The 13,420-nt window shown below is 37.9% G+C and overlaps 1 protein-coding gene across 3 annotated transcripts in view; it reads left to right on the plus strand.

The window, feature by feature from the left end:
* Positions 1-13,420, plus strand: part of LOC102695213 (ras-related protein Rab-37) — a 54,950-nt gene that overhangs the window by 32,053 nt on the left and 9,477 nt on the right. For 2 of the 3 annotated variants that reach the window (XM_015356788.2, XM_006635093.3), the window contains 3 exons: positions 683-793; positions 9,738-9,779; positions 10,694-10,760. In XM_015356788.2, the coding sequence (XP_015212274.1) occupies positions 683-793; positions 9,738-9,779; positions 10,694-10,760 (220 nt within the window). The remainder of the gene's footprint in view (positions 1-682; positions 794-9,737; positions 9,780-10,693; positions 10,761-13,420) is intronic. The other variant, XM_015356789.2, reaches the window with a different exon arrangement.

Here is a 13,420-nt window from a genome sequence, read left to right on the forward strand (position 1 = left end):
CCAACAATCAGGAAGGATAATTATTATTGCTTTAAAAGCAGACAGATGGTAATTGGCGCTTGATTAACCAGTAAATACTGTCGCACAGCACACTTGCTCAATAATTACATGAGGAGCATTGTGATAGGCATGCCAGCTGTCATTAATAAAAGTCTAAGCTTTCTGTAAAGATCCAAATTAACACCCTAAGGAACTAAGGAACTGGCCTGGTCTTTTACAGAGGGGCCAGATGGGCTGTGAGATGGAGGTTGGGGAGGGAGGATGGAGAAATGCATTGTTACAGTGAGTTAATAATAATAATAATAATAATAATAATAATAATCCGTAAAATTCACTTTATTTATGGGCTGTTTTAACTAGCCTTTAGCTTACTGTTGGAGAGCCATGTGACATCTGGATGAGATTAATGGTCCCAGCTTTGCTCAGGAATGAACACGTAGTACTGTACATTATGGACTGGCAATAAGAATGAACTGGCCATTTACCTTTTTAGACAGAACAGATATGCAGGAAAAGAAATTGCTGACGCTTGGAACTCTGGCACTGCATAGCTGTGTGGTGATTTCCTCCTCCTCTCCCAGCATAAAATATTCAGCAGAGTTGTTCTGGAAGGGATTTGGGGGGTTTTGCTCTGATGTCGGCACTCAAGGCCTAACGATTTCTCGCCCTCACACCACTACAGGTGATGTTGCTGGGGGACTCGGGAGTCGGGAAGACCTGCTTCCTGGTCCGGTTTAAGGACGGGGCCTTTCTCGCCGGCAGTTTCATAGCCACCGTGGGAATAGACTTTAGGGTGAGAGGAACCAGCTTCCGGAACTGCCTCTCCCATCTCACCCTTCTCTCGTTGTCTGCTGTCACTTCTCTGTATTTTCCTCTCCAAACACTGAGCTCTGTCCCATAGTGGTAGAAACACAAAAGTGCAATAACACTTGGGTGAATACGCCATGAAACTGGAACTGGGGCAGCTCCTCTCAGTCATATAACAGCTTAGAATCAACAGGCAAAATCCTCACCAACAGGAGTTTTCTTTTGTGAGTGCTCTGTTTTCTTATCAGTAGTCAGTGTTTTGCCCTTTGTAATATTTTTAGGGATACCTTACACTGTCTTTTTGCAACATATTTTTCAAGGGAGAAACATGGCCACATTTAACAACACTACGATAATCGTCCCCTCAAATAATGTTCTGCTAATGATGAAACCTGAGAGGGTTTCGTTAGATGAATGTGCAAATGTTAATGACGCCTCAGTCATCAAAACTGAACACACAGGAAGGAGCTCAGTCTGGTTAACAATTTGACTTTGCATTTCCATCTGTAAAAGGTCCATAATAAGACAAGCTCAGCTTTTAACTTTTAGTAACATCACAGTGACATTTTAATGGCTTTTAAAATGATGCTAATGACTTCTAAAGAGTAAGCTTTGTGACTCACACTTCCATGTATGTAAGCAGGGTTTTTAAAAATTGTGCTTTTTCCCCTTTTCCTCCTCCTTTCTTTGGTAATACTGAGGGATTTTTCAGGAGACTAATTTTCCAGTTCACAAATGGAAAGTAGCCAGTTGTACAAGTGACCAGAAGTCGGTCTGTTCACCTGTCATTTTAATCTTTGCTGTGGAGAGTGGATTTATTCCAGTGGCCAGTTGACATTTTATCAGAAGGTTGGTGATATTCATGAATTTGCCAGATTTTAATTGCACTGTTAAAATATCGGTCAACCAACTGAAATGTCAATGCTTCTAAGATGACAGTACTAAACAGTACAATGATCTGGTGTTCTCTTTAGAAAGGGTTAATGAACAGTGTAGTTCATGCAGTAGCTGTTTTCTCATAACTCATTTTCACAAATATGTTAAACTTTGCTTCTGCTTGGTCAAAGTATCATGAGACCACTTTTTCTGCAGAAGTGTTCAGTTACTACTATTTGATCCCATCTGCATTCTGGTCAGCAGTGCAGTTTAAGGAAAGTGTTAAAAAAATACACAATAAGTTAAGATGTGTTAATAACTCTCCTTATCTCCCTTCCTGCAGTCATTATCATATTTTCTCAGCAGTAATGTCCGATAAAACCTGTTGCTTGCGGACTTCTGTAAATTTGGACAGTCAAATAAGACTTTTCTTTTTTGTGTCTTTCTTTTGGTGTCAAATCTGAAAAAAAGGTTCTCAGACTTTCACCTCACTTTCTAAGATGCCGAACTTTATTGCTTAAAGCTTTTTTTTAAAAAAGTTTTTGATGCACATTAAGAAGTCCATTCTACTTTTCTTTGGCTGGCCTCAGTTGATGATCCCTTTTCTACAAAGGGTCCACATCAAAACAAGAATGTGATCATACTGAGCGCTGTGTGACATTTTCCCTCCTCCAGCCCCACTTTATGTAAACAGCTGTGTTGGAGTGACCTAATTGCCATAGTTACATGGACCTCTGAGTGATGCCACAGAAGGCGAGAGGGGGCTTAAGAGCTCCATTAAGACAGGAAATGGCTAGCTGTTTGTGCCATGCCACTCTCAGCGTGCAAACTTCCTGAAACCCACTGGCAAATGATGAAGTATAACGACTGTGGCTCAAACCAACTTATGGGATGTTGTGCCATCGTAACAGCTGTGTGTTTATTTAAAGCGCTTTAATTAAAGCACTGACTGAAATATAAGCCAATGACAGAAGAAATGTATATGATAATATGATTTTATAGGCGTGTCTGTGAGAGGGAACACAGTGTAAAAGAGAGCCATAAGTCTTTTCCATTGAAAATGAAATTTGTTTCTCAAAGGAAAAAGGCGTTTCTTGTACTCTAAAATCAGTAGGGTGCTTTGAGACAGGACATGAGTTTAATTTTTCCCTTAAATAAAAATAAATTAATTCTAAATTAAAGGTTGCGTGCTTGCTGTGCTTTGATTATGAATTGAGCAAGCGTGCAATTCTTATTAGTGGTTTGATAATCCTGTCACAGACGAGATCAAGTTAGCAGCTGAACTGTATGACGGATTTGATCTTGAGCATGCCATTTTATGAAATGCAAAATAGACACATCTTTTTTGTATTGTAATGATTTATTATAATCATTACCTTTTTTTACTTGCACATATTTTATTGTTGGTATTTGTTTTCTGGTAATAAAGTCATTCTAATTTGCACTCTATCCTATTGTCATGCAGTACCTGGTAATTAAACAACATTATGCAGTTTACGAAGGTGTAATGCCTAAATGTCATGCTAATTTCTCTCAGCATAAATGTAATTTGAAGTTCCTGTCTTGTTTTACATGTTCCAGGCATTATGAAGTCTGAAATTCGCCCTAGTTTTCAGTGATAAATGTTACAAACTTTAATTTACTTCCATGGAGTATGTGCACACTTGTTTCTAAAAGTTATGAGCACTACACACAACATAAAGATAACATCCTCTCATTGTGACAAAGTGCTGTAAATAATAGAAAACTTAATCATATTAATGTCATTTTTTTTATTTCAGTGTACTCTGCATATACTGCATTGACATACCGTACATATTCTGGGTAATAAGGTATTTTCCTTAGTTATTTAATACTAGATTTGTGCCATGAAATATTTTCCTTTTTCCACATAAAATGCTCTGCCTCCTCCAGAACCTCGGTAATTCTTAATGCTATTAAGGGAATTTATTTCACATAACAAGGTTATTCTATTTCTGGCTCATCTCTGTTTCATTCACTTGGTCTCTCATTCTTGAAGGGTACAGGCTGTATAGGAGCAGATACCTACACTTTGGAAAAAGATGAAACCCGTTGCTGTGGCAACAAGTGTGTGGGCCCCAGATGCTGCTTCTGTAAAGACATGATTGACGTTCTCTGAGATCAAAATCAGTGGTTTTTGAAGAGAAGAAATCATCTGTTTTGAAGAATCCTTAATTAGCAAGTGACCTATTTTCGTTAAAAAGAAGAGGGCATCATTGGGATATTTTTTTCCTTACACAAGCTCATAGCAGTGAAAGTCACAGCAAAGTGGCGGAAAGCTTTAATAAACCACAAGGCGTGAAAACAAATTGTACATATTTTAAAGCATGGTAAATGTACTGTCTTTGCAGAAGAAAAATCTGGAATTTTTCTTCTGTCAAACTTTCAGAAATTGTTGTTCCTTGTACTGTATACCCAGTTCTCTGCAAGCCTTGCAGGGAAGGTACTGCAACCATTTTTCTGATGTCTGCTCAGATACCTCCATCCATATTAATTCTTTCTTTGTTGTTCAGAAGGAAAGAACTAGTGTTTACTGCTTGAGAATTTAGAATACAGCATTAATGAAAATCTCCACAGCTTTCCTTCAAACCCTGGAGCAAAACAGACATTTATCATGTTGTTGAACAGGATGCATGCTAGTGAGTGCCACTGTGATAAGAAATCATTGAGAACAGATGTTTGTATCAGATACAGCGAGGTTGACATTGACTCAAGCTCTTGTCATCATCCTGTTTGCAGATACACAAGGTACGTAGACAGCAGCTCATCGACTGTGCTTTATGGTAAAGAAAAAGCAGGGAAAAATTGATTCATGAAAAAGATTTAAAACGTTTTAAAGGCTTTAAAAGTATTTAATTAACCTTTTTCAGTTTTTGATTATTGACATTTATTGCAGTGAGTCAAAAAGATTTTGACAGGAGTGTGACATTTTTGCATAGACTGTGTGTTCACAGGGGAATCTAGTTTTTATTTGAATCAGGTCAACATGGAGTAATGATATAAATGAGAGTGCTTTAATATGAAATAATGAGCATCTTGTCTTGGCCCAGTGACCTGTATGTTTCTAACTGACCTTTTGCAGAATTTACTGACACAATGTCAAATTCGTGGTTTTGTCAATGTTTTGCCAAGTCTGAATCCTGAGGACTGTTTGACTTGTCACACCAAACAATTTTCATAGCAGCCAAAACATTCAGCTTTTATGTCCAGAGAACATTCTTCTAGTAGTCTAGTGCATTGTTCAAGTGCTCTCTGACACCTTCAGCTGGCAATATTCTTCTTAGAGAGCATGGTTTCTTCCTGGCTATCCTCTCATGAAAACCATTACTGTCCAGTCTTTTCCTGGCAGTTGAGACATGAACATTAGCTGCAGAGAGAGAAGCCTGCAGGTCCTTAGATGTTTCTCTGGGGTTTTTTGTGACTTTCTGGTTGATGTTCCGGCTTGTAATTGAGGAGATCTTGGCAGGATACATGGTTCTGGGTGGAGTCACAAGGGCCTTGAGTATTTACCATTTGTAGGTTTGTAACTTTCCCCAGACTGATGAGCGTTACTCTTCCTCTGAAATCATGATCATGGCATGATGTGTTTCCACTATCCTATATGGTAAAGACCAAACACGCAAAGTTCCTAAGTATAATATTGGACAGGACTGCCCAAACCCAGTCCTTTTTTGCTTGTCACCTAATTATTTAGCCACATCTAATTATCCACTTAATTGTGATTAGTAAACTATGAATTCATTTATTGCTATTAAAAGTATTTATCCACCTTGGAGTTTTATACATTTTATTGTGTTCCAATATGGAATCATAATGTATTTAACTGGGAGTTCTGGTTGATTGGCAGAAAACACTCTATACTGTAATGTCAATGTGAAAAACTAAATTCTGATGTCATGATATGTCAACAAACTCTTGAGAATTTTTCATACAGTACATAGTCTCTTCTAGGTCAGTGTTTCCCATTCTGTTCAGTTTGTTTTTACTACTTGCATGCAAAACCCTGCTTATGTGTACATTACACATCATCTGACAAAGGTTTGGTTTGAATTGAATGTAAATCATTTGTGTGTGTGTTTGTCTGTCTGTCTGTGTGTGCTCTGTGATGGACTGGTGTCATGTCCAGGGTGTGTTCTGCCTTGCATCTGTTGATTGCCAAGAGGTTCTGTTTCCCCCACAAGACTGTATTAAATAAAGAGTTAGGAAAATAGATAGTTGTATCTAAAGTGCAAAGGGGCACAACAAGATGTTGTTTTTAAGTTTAATAGTGTTTGCTTACTCTCCTATTTGGAGATTGTCTGCGAACCTGACTACTTTACTAACTATATCATAATCTAGATTACTAACATAAGCATTGTAGTTTCATGGTTGACATTATTTATTCATTCAGCAATTAAAGAGAATCCTTTCTCCAATGCTAAACTGAAATGAGTTGTCTATATGTCATGAGACACTGCTTATGAGTCATTTACTTCAGGGCTTTGGCATCAAGTCGGGTTAAGGATGGAGCACAAGTATGTTCATTTATGTTCGTATGGTGACATGCAGTGAATCACAGATAGCTTTAGGGCTCCTGAGCATCCTCAACTTCTCCTTTCAGATTTATTTTATTTTCATCAGCTAGCATTTTTTGTGACACTAAAAGCATGCAGTTAAGAAATACACTTCTGAATTTCCTTTTAGGGGATCTATTTTAACAAGGCTCTGGTAAAATAACCTTGTAAAGCTTTATTTTTTCACATTCTCTTCTTTCCTTGCATTGGGGCTGACTTGATATTGTTCCTTTTCCAAGATGCTGTGGGGGTGCGTTATGTGAGGTGAGGTTGTCATGGTAACAGTGTCTTCACGTAGTTCCACCTATAACACCTCTAGTTGTCAAACTGTCTGTGTGAGCTTAAGTATTGCACAGCAAAAATAAACCGTAAAACCTCATTGTTCATGTAGTAAATCACTGAAAAAAATCTTATATTGAATAAACTTATAAAGAATGCCTACAGTCAATTGTGTATGAGCTATTTCTTCGGCAGACTCCTAAGCACAAATACCAGAGTTCATGGTGATGAAGATCAAGGAAATATTAACTCTTTCAAATGATATCTTCTGTTTACTGGAGTGAAGTAGACATGCAGAATTCAGGCAGACATTTTGTTTGACTCTGGCTGCAGTCAGTTTAGCTGTTCGGTAGGCTTTGTGACTTTCTCGAAAGCTGGAAATTAGAACATGCCGAAGTTTTAATAGTATTATGGTCTTTTACATTCTTGTTATATATGTTATATGTTTTGGGATTGTCTTGAGATTTATTGTAATACACCAGATTGCACAGGGCTGTACATGGATTATAAAAGTCCTTTGAGAATGATTGCATTTAGAGCAAAACAGGAGGAGATATCATTTTTATGTGTTGCTGTTCTGGTCTCCAGAAAAACAGTTTTAAAACTAATTTCAAAACTGCACTGAGCTGCACCTGTGACTTCATGCTTCCCTAGAGTAGAGCTGTAAACTGTCCTGTATTATAAGAGACATCCTGCATTTTAATGAGTTATCCTAAATTTATTTGTGTAGAAAACCCACCGTGTAGGCAGTAGTTTTGTATGATTTTAAAAATAATTACAACATTAAAGGAAGAAAGAAAATGCTGGAGCAGAAAACAAAGGAAGGAAATTAAATACATCAGATGCTAACATTAAACATTATGCTTATTGCACAGAAAAGTCTAAAGCTTTGTACAGCAATATATTATTAAGTTATCGGAGTACTATGCACATTGTGATGATCTTTTTTCCCACCAACGATAACAAAGAGTGGGGACGTGATGGAGCAGTGGTTAGCATTGCTGCCTCGGGGCATTGGAATAATAGGTTCAGCTCCTGAGGTGCTATCTGTGTGGAGTTTGTATGTTCTCCCCCATTCAAATGGTTTCCTCTGGGTGCTCTGGTTTCCTCCCACAGTCCAAACACATACTGGTAGGTTGATTGGCTTCTGGGAAAATTGGCCCTGGTGTGAGTGCATTCGAGTTTGTGCTAATGCGTGCCCTGTGATGGACTAACGTCCCTTCCAGGGTATTTTTTGCCTTGCACCTGGTGCTTGCAGACATCAGCTCCATCTCACCTGGAAGAATAATAAAAAGAACTTTCCAGTGACTGATAAGCAAAAAACAACTCCACGACAACAGGCCAGTCATGGGAAAATCTTGTTAATTTTCAGAAGAAGTGGCTTCATCAATATTTCAGAGCGCAGTCACTGAATTCAACATCACAGCACTGAAACTGCTGTTTGCTTCCTGAACCTCCTTTTCTTATTAGTTTATTTTTAGGGCAGCCAACTCTCACCACTTATTCCCACCATTGTAGTTTGCCTTTAAATTTTGTGGTGCTGATGAAACAGGTCGATGAACAGTGAAATTGACTTCACTGAACCTCAAAAACCTCTTCACTCCTCAAAAAAAAAAACCCCAACAAAAGCACTGCATTGACTGATGAGCCCAGCACCTGTTGGAACAATTGCCATTTAAACAGTATCTTCCTTGATTCAAACGTGCAATTAATCCTCTGAATTGTTTCAGCATGTCTTTTGTTTCTAAGGTTTAACAGAAGATGTGTATACACCATATTTTGAGAAATAAATGTTGTGTGCTCAATAAATGGAACACCAAGAAAGCATAAACCAAATGATTTTATTAAACAAATATAAAACATATTGATCCCTGGTCCTGAAGAGCCAAAGTGTTTTCGTGTTTGTTCCACCTGAACTCGTAATGTCTTATTTGGATTGATCATTGCTAAATTGTAAGAAATTAACAAGCTTTCTAGTTTTGTGTTTATTGACCATATAAGATGGCCTTTAAAGCTTCCAGGACTGAGGCTAATGGTGGCTGATAGCTGTTTCATTGGCTAAGGGGTGGGGCTCATCTTCTACAAGAGATCTGTTTTACAAATCAGGACCCCTGGGCTTATAGTAACAGGTAGCTTGAAAATGAGAATAAACCTTGTGAGAAATTTCTTCAACACCACCCACCAGCTCTTTTGCACTCTATTGGAGGCAATAACAGGTTGATAATTTTAGACATCTGTCATAACATGTTTCGTTTAGTAGGCCATTTAAGGCTGTTAAATGTCGGCTAGGATTCTTCCTCCCTGCCAGTTACCATAGAAATGAGATCAGAGTCCAATAAGTAGCTGAGCATTGAATCCCTAAAGGCTGGTCTCAGCACAGCATGACTCCATGTCAAGGGCTCAAAACTGCTCACAACTCAAAATGCCTTACTTTCAGTTGAAAGGCTGTCATACTTAACAGGAGACACTTTAAGCACAGTGTCAATGATAAAGGAAAAACACAAGCCTTTATCTTTGTTGTGCTCTCTTCTCAGAAGTTGGACTAAGACGTGGTTTTTGATTGACTTTATGCACTCAATTCAGAAACGTCTTTATATAGCAATTATTGATATTACAACTAAAATATCCATTTAAAAAATCAATGTTAATATATACTTTTAGATATTTAATATTCTAACATACTAATTAATCAGCTGTGGCAGTTTAATTGGATTTCAAAGGAACAACTTAATGACTCATTAAGAATGTATATTCCTAAGGTTTTAAAACTTTTCTGCAAGATATCTGAGAGAAGCCTATCAGTATTATAGGAGACTGAATTGATCTGCTGCAAATTTTAGGAATCTTTCCTGTCACATCTTATTTTCATTATAAAGGCATCCAATATACTTTTTAGAGAGTTAAGAGTCTATTTTCTTGCTACATACAGCTTCAGCCACTGTGGAAAATGTATTGAGCGGCATATCTCAAGACTCCAAATTCTTCACTAACTTTTGACCTACTTTGTCTTGTCAGAGTCTGGACCTGGTTTTCTCAAGATATCTAAATTTAATATTTTTGTCTCTCAGAAACTTGTCTCTGTAGGCTGTTCTTGTGTATTTATTACTCTTGTCAACCTCAACACCAGTTGCATCCATGTATTTGAATATTAATCAGTCCCGGTGCTTAGATTGTAATTAAGTCTGCTTTTCTCTCCTGTAGAATAAAGTGGTGACAGTAGATTCCGTGAAAGTAAAGTTACAGGTGAGTGAAGAAGATTGTTTTAATTTTGCTATAATTTTAGAAATTAAGTGCAGTTATTTGTCTACAGACAGTTATTTCTAAAGTTCAGTTAAACAGATGCATGTGAAGTACTACCTTCAATGACTTCTTCATACCTCCTCACAGTAACTCACTCTCAGACACATTTATTGGATAATGCTGATCGGCCTTTGATTTAAGATGTTATAAGTAAAGGCTTCATAAGTAGTAGCTTTGCTCCTTTTTGTTAAACAGCAGAAAGACAGCTGTGGCTCAGTGAGGCATCAGTACTCTTGGCAATATTAATATAAAAATTGAGAGTAACATTCAGACAAGCTCTGGGTCTTTTTTTATCATATTCCTTAATAAATACTTTTAATTGGGTAGAGTACCTCTGTTATAATTGAAACAGAAATTGTGTTTTGACCATCATGCTATTACGATTAGTAATCCCTTAGGAAAGACTTCTGTGGAAAGTTTACATCCTACCTTCATATATTTCTCATTTTTCCTCTTACAATTAAACATAAATTTAGATTAATTTACCTCTCTTTAAACACATTCATATGCTTCACCACGACTTCACTGTGCTTTAACACATTTAAAGCACAGTGTCACACCATGACACACTACAGGAAATGCTTGTAATACCTGTGCAATGCTGTTTCTAGCACTTGCTATGATAGATTGTGACATTAGGTTAATCTGGTATGGTGACACACAGTAGAGGCATGACAAAAGCATAGAAAAGGAGAGCAGAATTAAAGTACACTAGTGTGTAAGGATTAGGACAAACTGACTAAAAAGTGACAAATTACCTTGTGGAGCTACCCCGGTAAGGTTTCAGCAGGGAATGTCAGGGCTTATTTTAGCTGAAGACTGAGAGAATGTCTGATGTACCTCTGTCTGCTCCTCAGATCTGGGATACAGCTGGGCAGGAGCGCTTCCGCAGTGTCACCCATGCCTACTACAGAGATGCCCAGGGTAAGCCCTCCACATGAGCTCCAGGTGCTGAGCTCCCTAGATAAAGTGTCAGTGACCTGCACAGAGCCTGGGCTGTTCCCTTTCCCAAGCCTAAGGTGGCCAGCCTTGGTCTAGGAGAACCAGCTGTTTCCATCGGTCAACCTTAAATCATCTGTTATTGAAAGCTTGGAGCCAGTGGGCCATCTTTTGGGTTTGGGGGGGAGGGGCGATAAGAAGGGCACTCACACATCCTTCTGAGGTCTTGGGGTGCAACTCAAATTAAAACAAAAATAAAAACAACAATTAAAACAATGAGACACTCCAAAATCTTGACCATCAGCAAAAGCGCAGGGAAAGAAGACGTAACAGACTCCAAGTCCACTCCTGGGGTATAAAATCTACTTTGAATGATCTCATTTTCACTGGCTTTTACCAAGTAATTTGTAGAATTAGATTATCGCAAGATAATTCGGAGCACAAAGTTGTCTGTAGGTTGTCTAAGTTGTGCAACCTAGCTGTGCAACCTAGCTAATTAAATTTATCATTTCTAACTCAACTGAACAGTTTTTTTACTGAAATGATCAAGAGCTTCTAGTGATGTAAATTTATAATTGAGGGTGACCTCTGTAACGTGCTGAGCTGTAGGGTACAGGAGTTCACTGTGCAACAACCTTATTCTCACAGCAAACAGTCCTCTTTATACACTGAGTATGCTCATAAACGGTTTGATGAGAAGACATCGTATGTGACCATAACAACACCGAAAAGTTAAATGAAAATTCTATTATGAGGTGGCTTAGTGTAGTGAGCAAGGCTCTGATTGCAAAACTGACAGATTGTGGGTTCAGATCCCCACCGCTGACACTGCTGTGACCCTCTGAGTGAGGTACTTTACTCCAGTCGCTCTAGTCCACCCAGCTGTACAAGATGGGATAACCATTGCAGGGAGGTTCCCTGAAACAGACCACTGTCCTGACTGGGAAGGAGTCCTGTGCACTCCAGTCCAATTAACACTACAGAAACCAGGATGAGCTGTTTTTTTGAGCCCCTGTGGCACCGCTATGGACTTTACCTTTTTATTTGTTTATTTCTGTACATACCTATTCAAGTACACATTTCATTAGCATAGCACATTTCATTAGCACAGTGGGATGGTTTGCTCCCAACAAACGTCATGATTCGTTCTAGTTCAATAAAAAACAAGACTGATACTTGTTAAACTCAATTGATAGGTGCAGCTAATCCAGCTGATCAGTAGGATTTAAGAACCTCTGTTGTGTTTCACTTGTAAAATGAAATCATTTTAATGATTTATACATAAGTGCTAATGACAGGCATGAAGCTAAAAATGAAATACTTTACCAATCCAGACATTTTGTTTATTTTATAAGGAACGTTTTTTATAGTAAACACCTTTTAAAAAGTTATGTTACCGAACAGCAAAGCCATTGCAGAGTAAGAAACTAAGGTTTTAACAGACTGCATTTTGTATGTGAATATAGGCTTTATTGGAATAATTAGCTTCTTTCTACTAGTACCATTATTAATGTATGATCAGAAGCATTTGCCTGTTTCCTTATAGATTTATAAATAGATTTATAACTACACAGAATAAACTTTGCAATACTGTCGCTATTTTATGCGAAGTCCGATGGAGGTAAATCACAGTATCAGTGGTGACAAAGGGATATAAAAATGTAGAATAACTAGTAATTCAAACACAAGAAAGAAAACAAAGATGACGACTTTCACTTCTCTGTTCTCTTCATTAGTTTCTTAATTCTCTTTAAAGAGACACTTATACAAAATAAAGGGCATGGGGAGGAAGAGCTCCACTGTGGGTTTCTGCTGATGAAGCCCTAACAAAGACTTCTCCTGGTTCTGTCAAAGGTGTGACGGAGGCTGTCACGGTGATTTCCATAAAAGTATTTTTAAACTCTTATCAGGAAAGATGAAAAAGGCTCTGGAGATACAGTACATCGAATATGAAAAACAAATTCTGAAACAAAATCTGTTTGTAAAATAATGTGCGTAAAGCCAATTACTATTCCTCACCTCTTGTATTAGTCTTTAATTGTCACAGCATACTGCTCCCTTCATGCCTGAAGTCAAGCTGGAACATGTACGTCATCTCTAATCCTTTCCTGAATCACTTGTTTTTCATGTTTTTGTAAACATCCTAATTAAAGGCCTGTCTTTTTTCTTTTGGAGAAAACAATATGACCAAAATAAATATTGTTTTTGTTTTTTCTAGTTTGGTTCTGTGATCACTAGTTGCATTTTTTTCTAACATCATGATTGAGATAGTTATTATTCTTACATTGGGAAGACCAAGGGGAATTTTAGCACCAGAGGCCTCTAGGAAACAAAAAGCACCATCAGGCACGAGGTTCATAAATGTAAACTGGTAGCAGGTGCATTGGTTTTGGTTTAATCCTGGCTATAGAGCTGTCTGTCACTTTAATATCCTTTTCCATCCACTACTATTATTACATTATTAGAGTGATCTAGCCTTTATCTTAAGGGACTTAAATGTACAGTATACTCCTTTGTACAGACAGATATATTTTCTGAAGCAATCAGGGTGAAGTACTGTACCTTGCTCAAGGCTACAGTGGCAGTTCTCCACCCATTTGAACTCACAGCCTTCTAGTTGGCAGTCTTACTCACTAGGCTGCTGC

The sequence above is a fragment of the Lepisosteus oculatus genome, chromosome 9 (genome assembly GCF_040954835.1).
Source record: "Lepisosteus oculatus isolate fLepOcu1 chromosome 9, fLepOcu1.hap2, whole genome shotgun sequence".
Classification (NCBI taxonomy): Eukaryota; Metazoa; Chordata; class Actinopteri; order Semionotiformes; family Lepisosteidae; genus Lepisosteus; species Lepisosteus oculatus.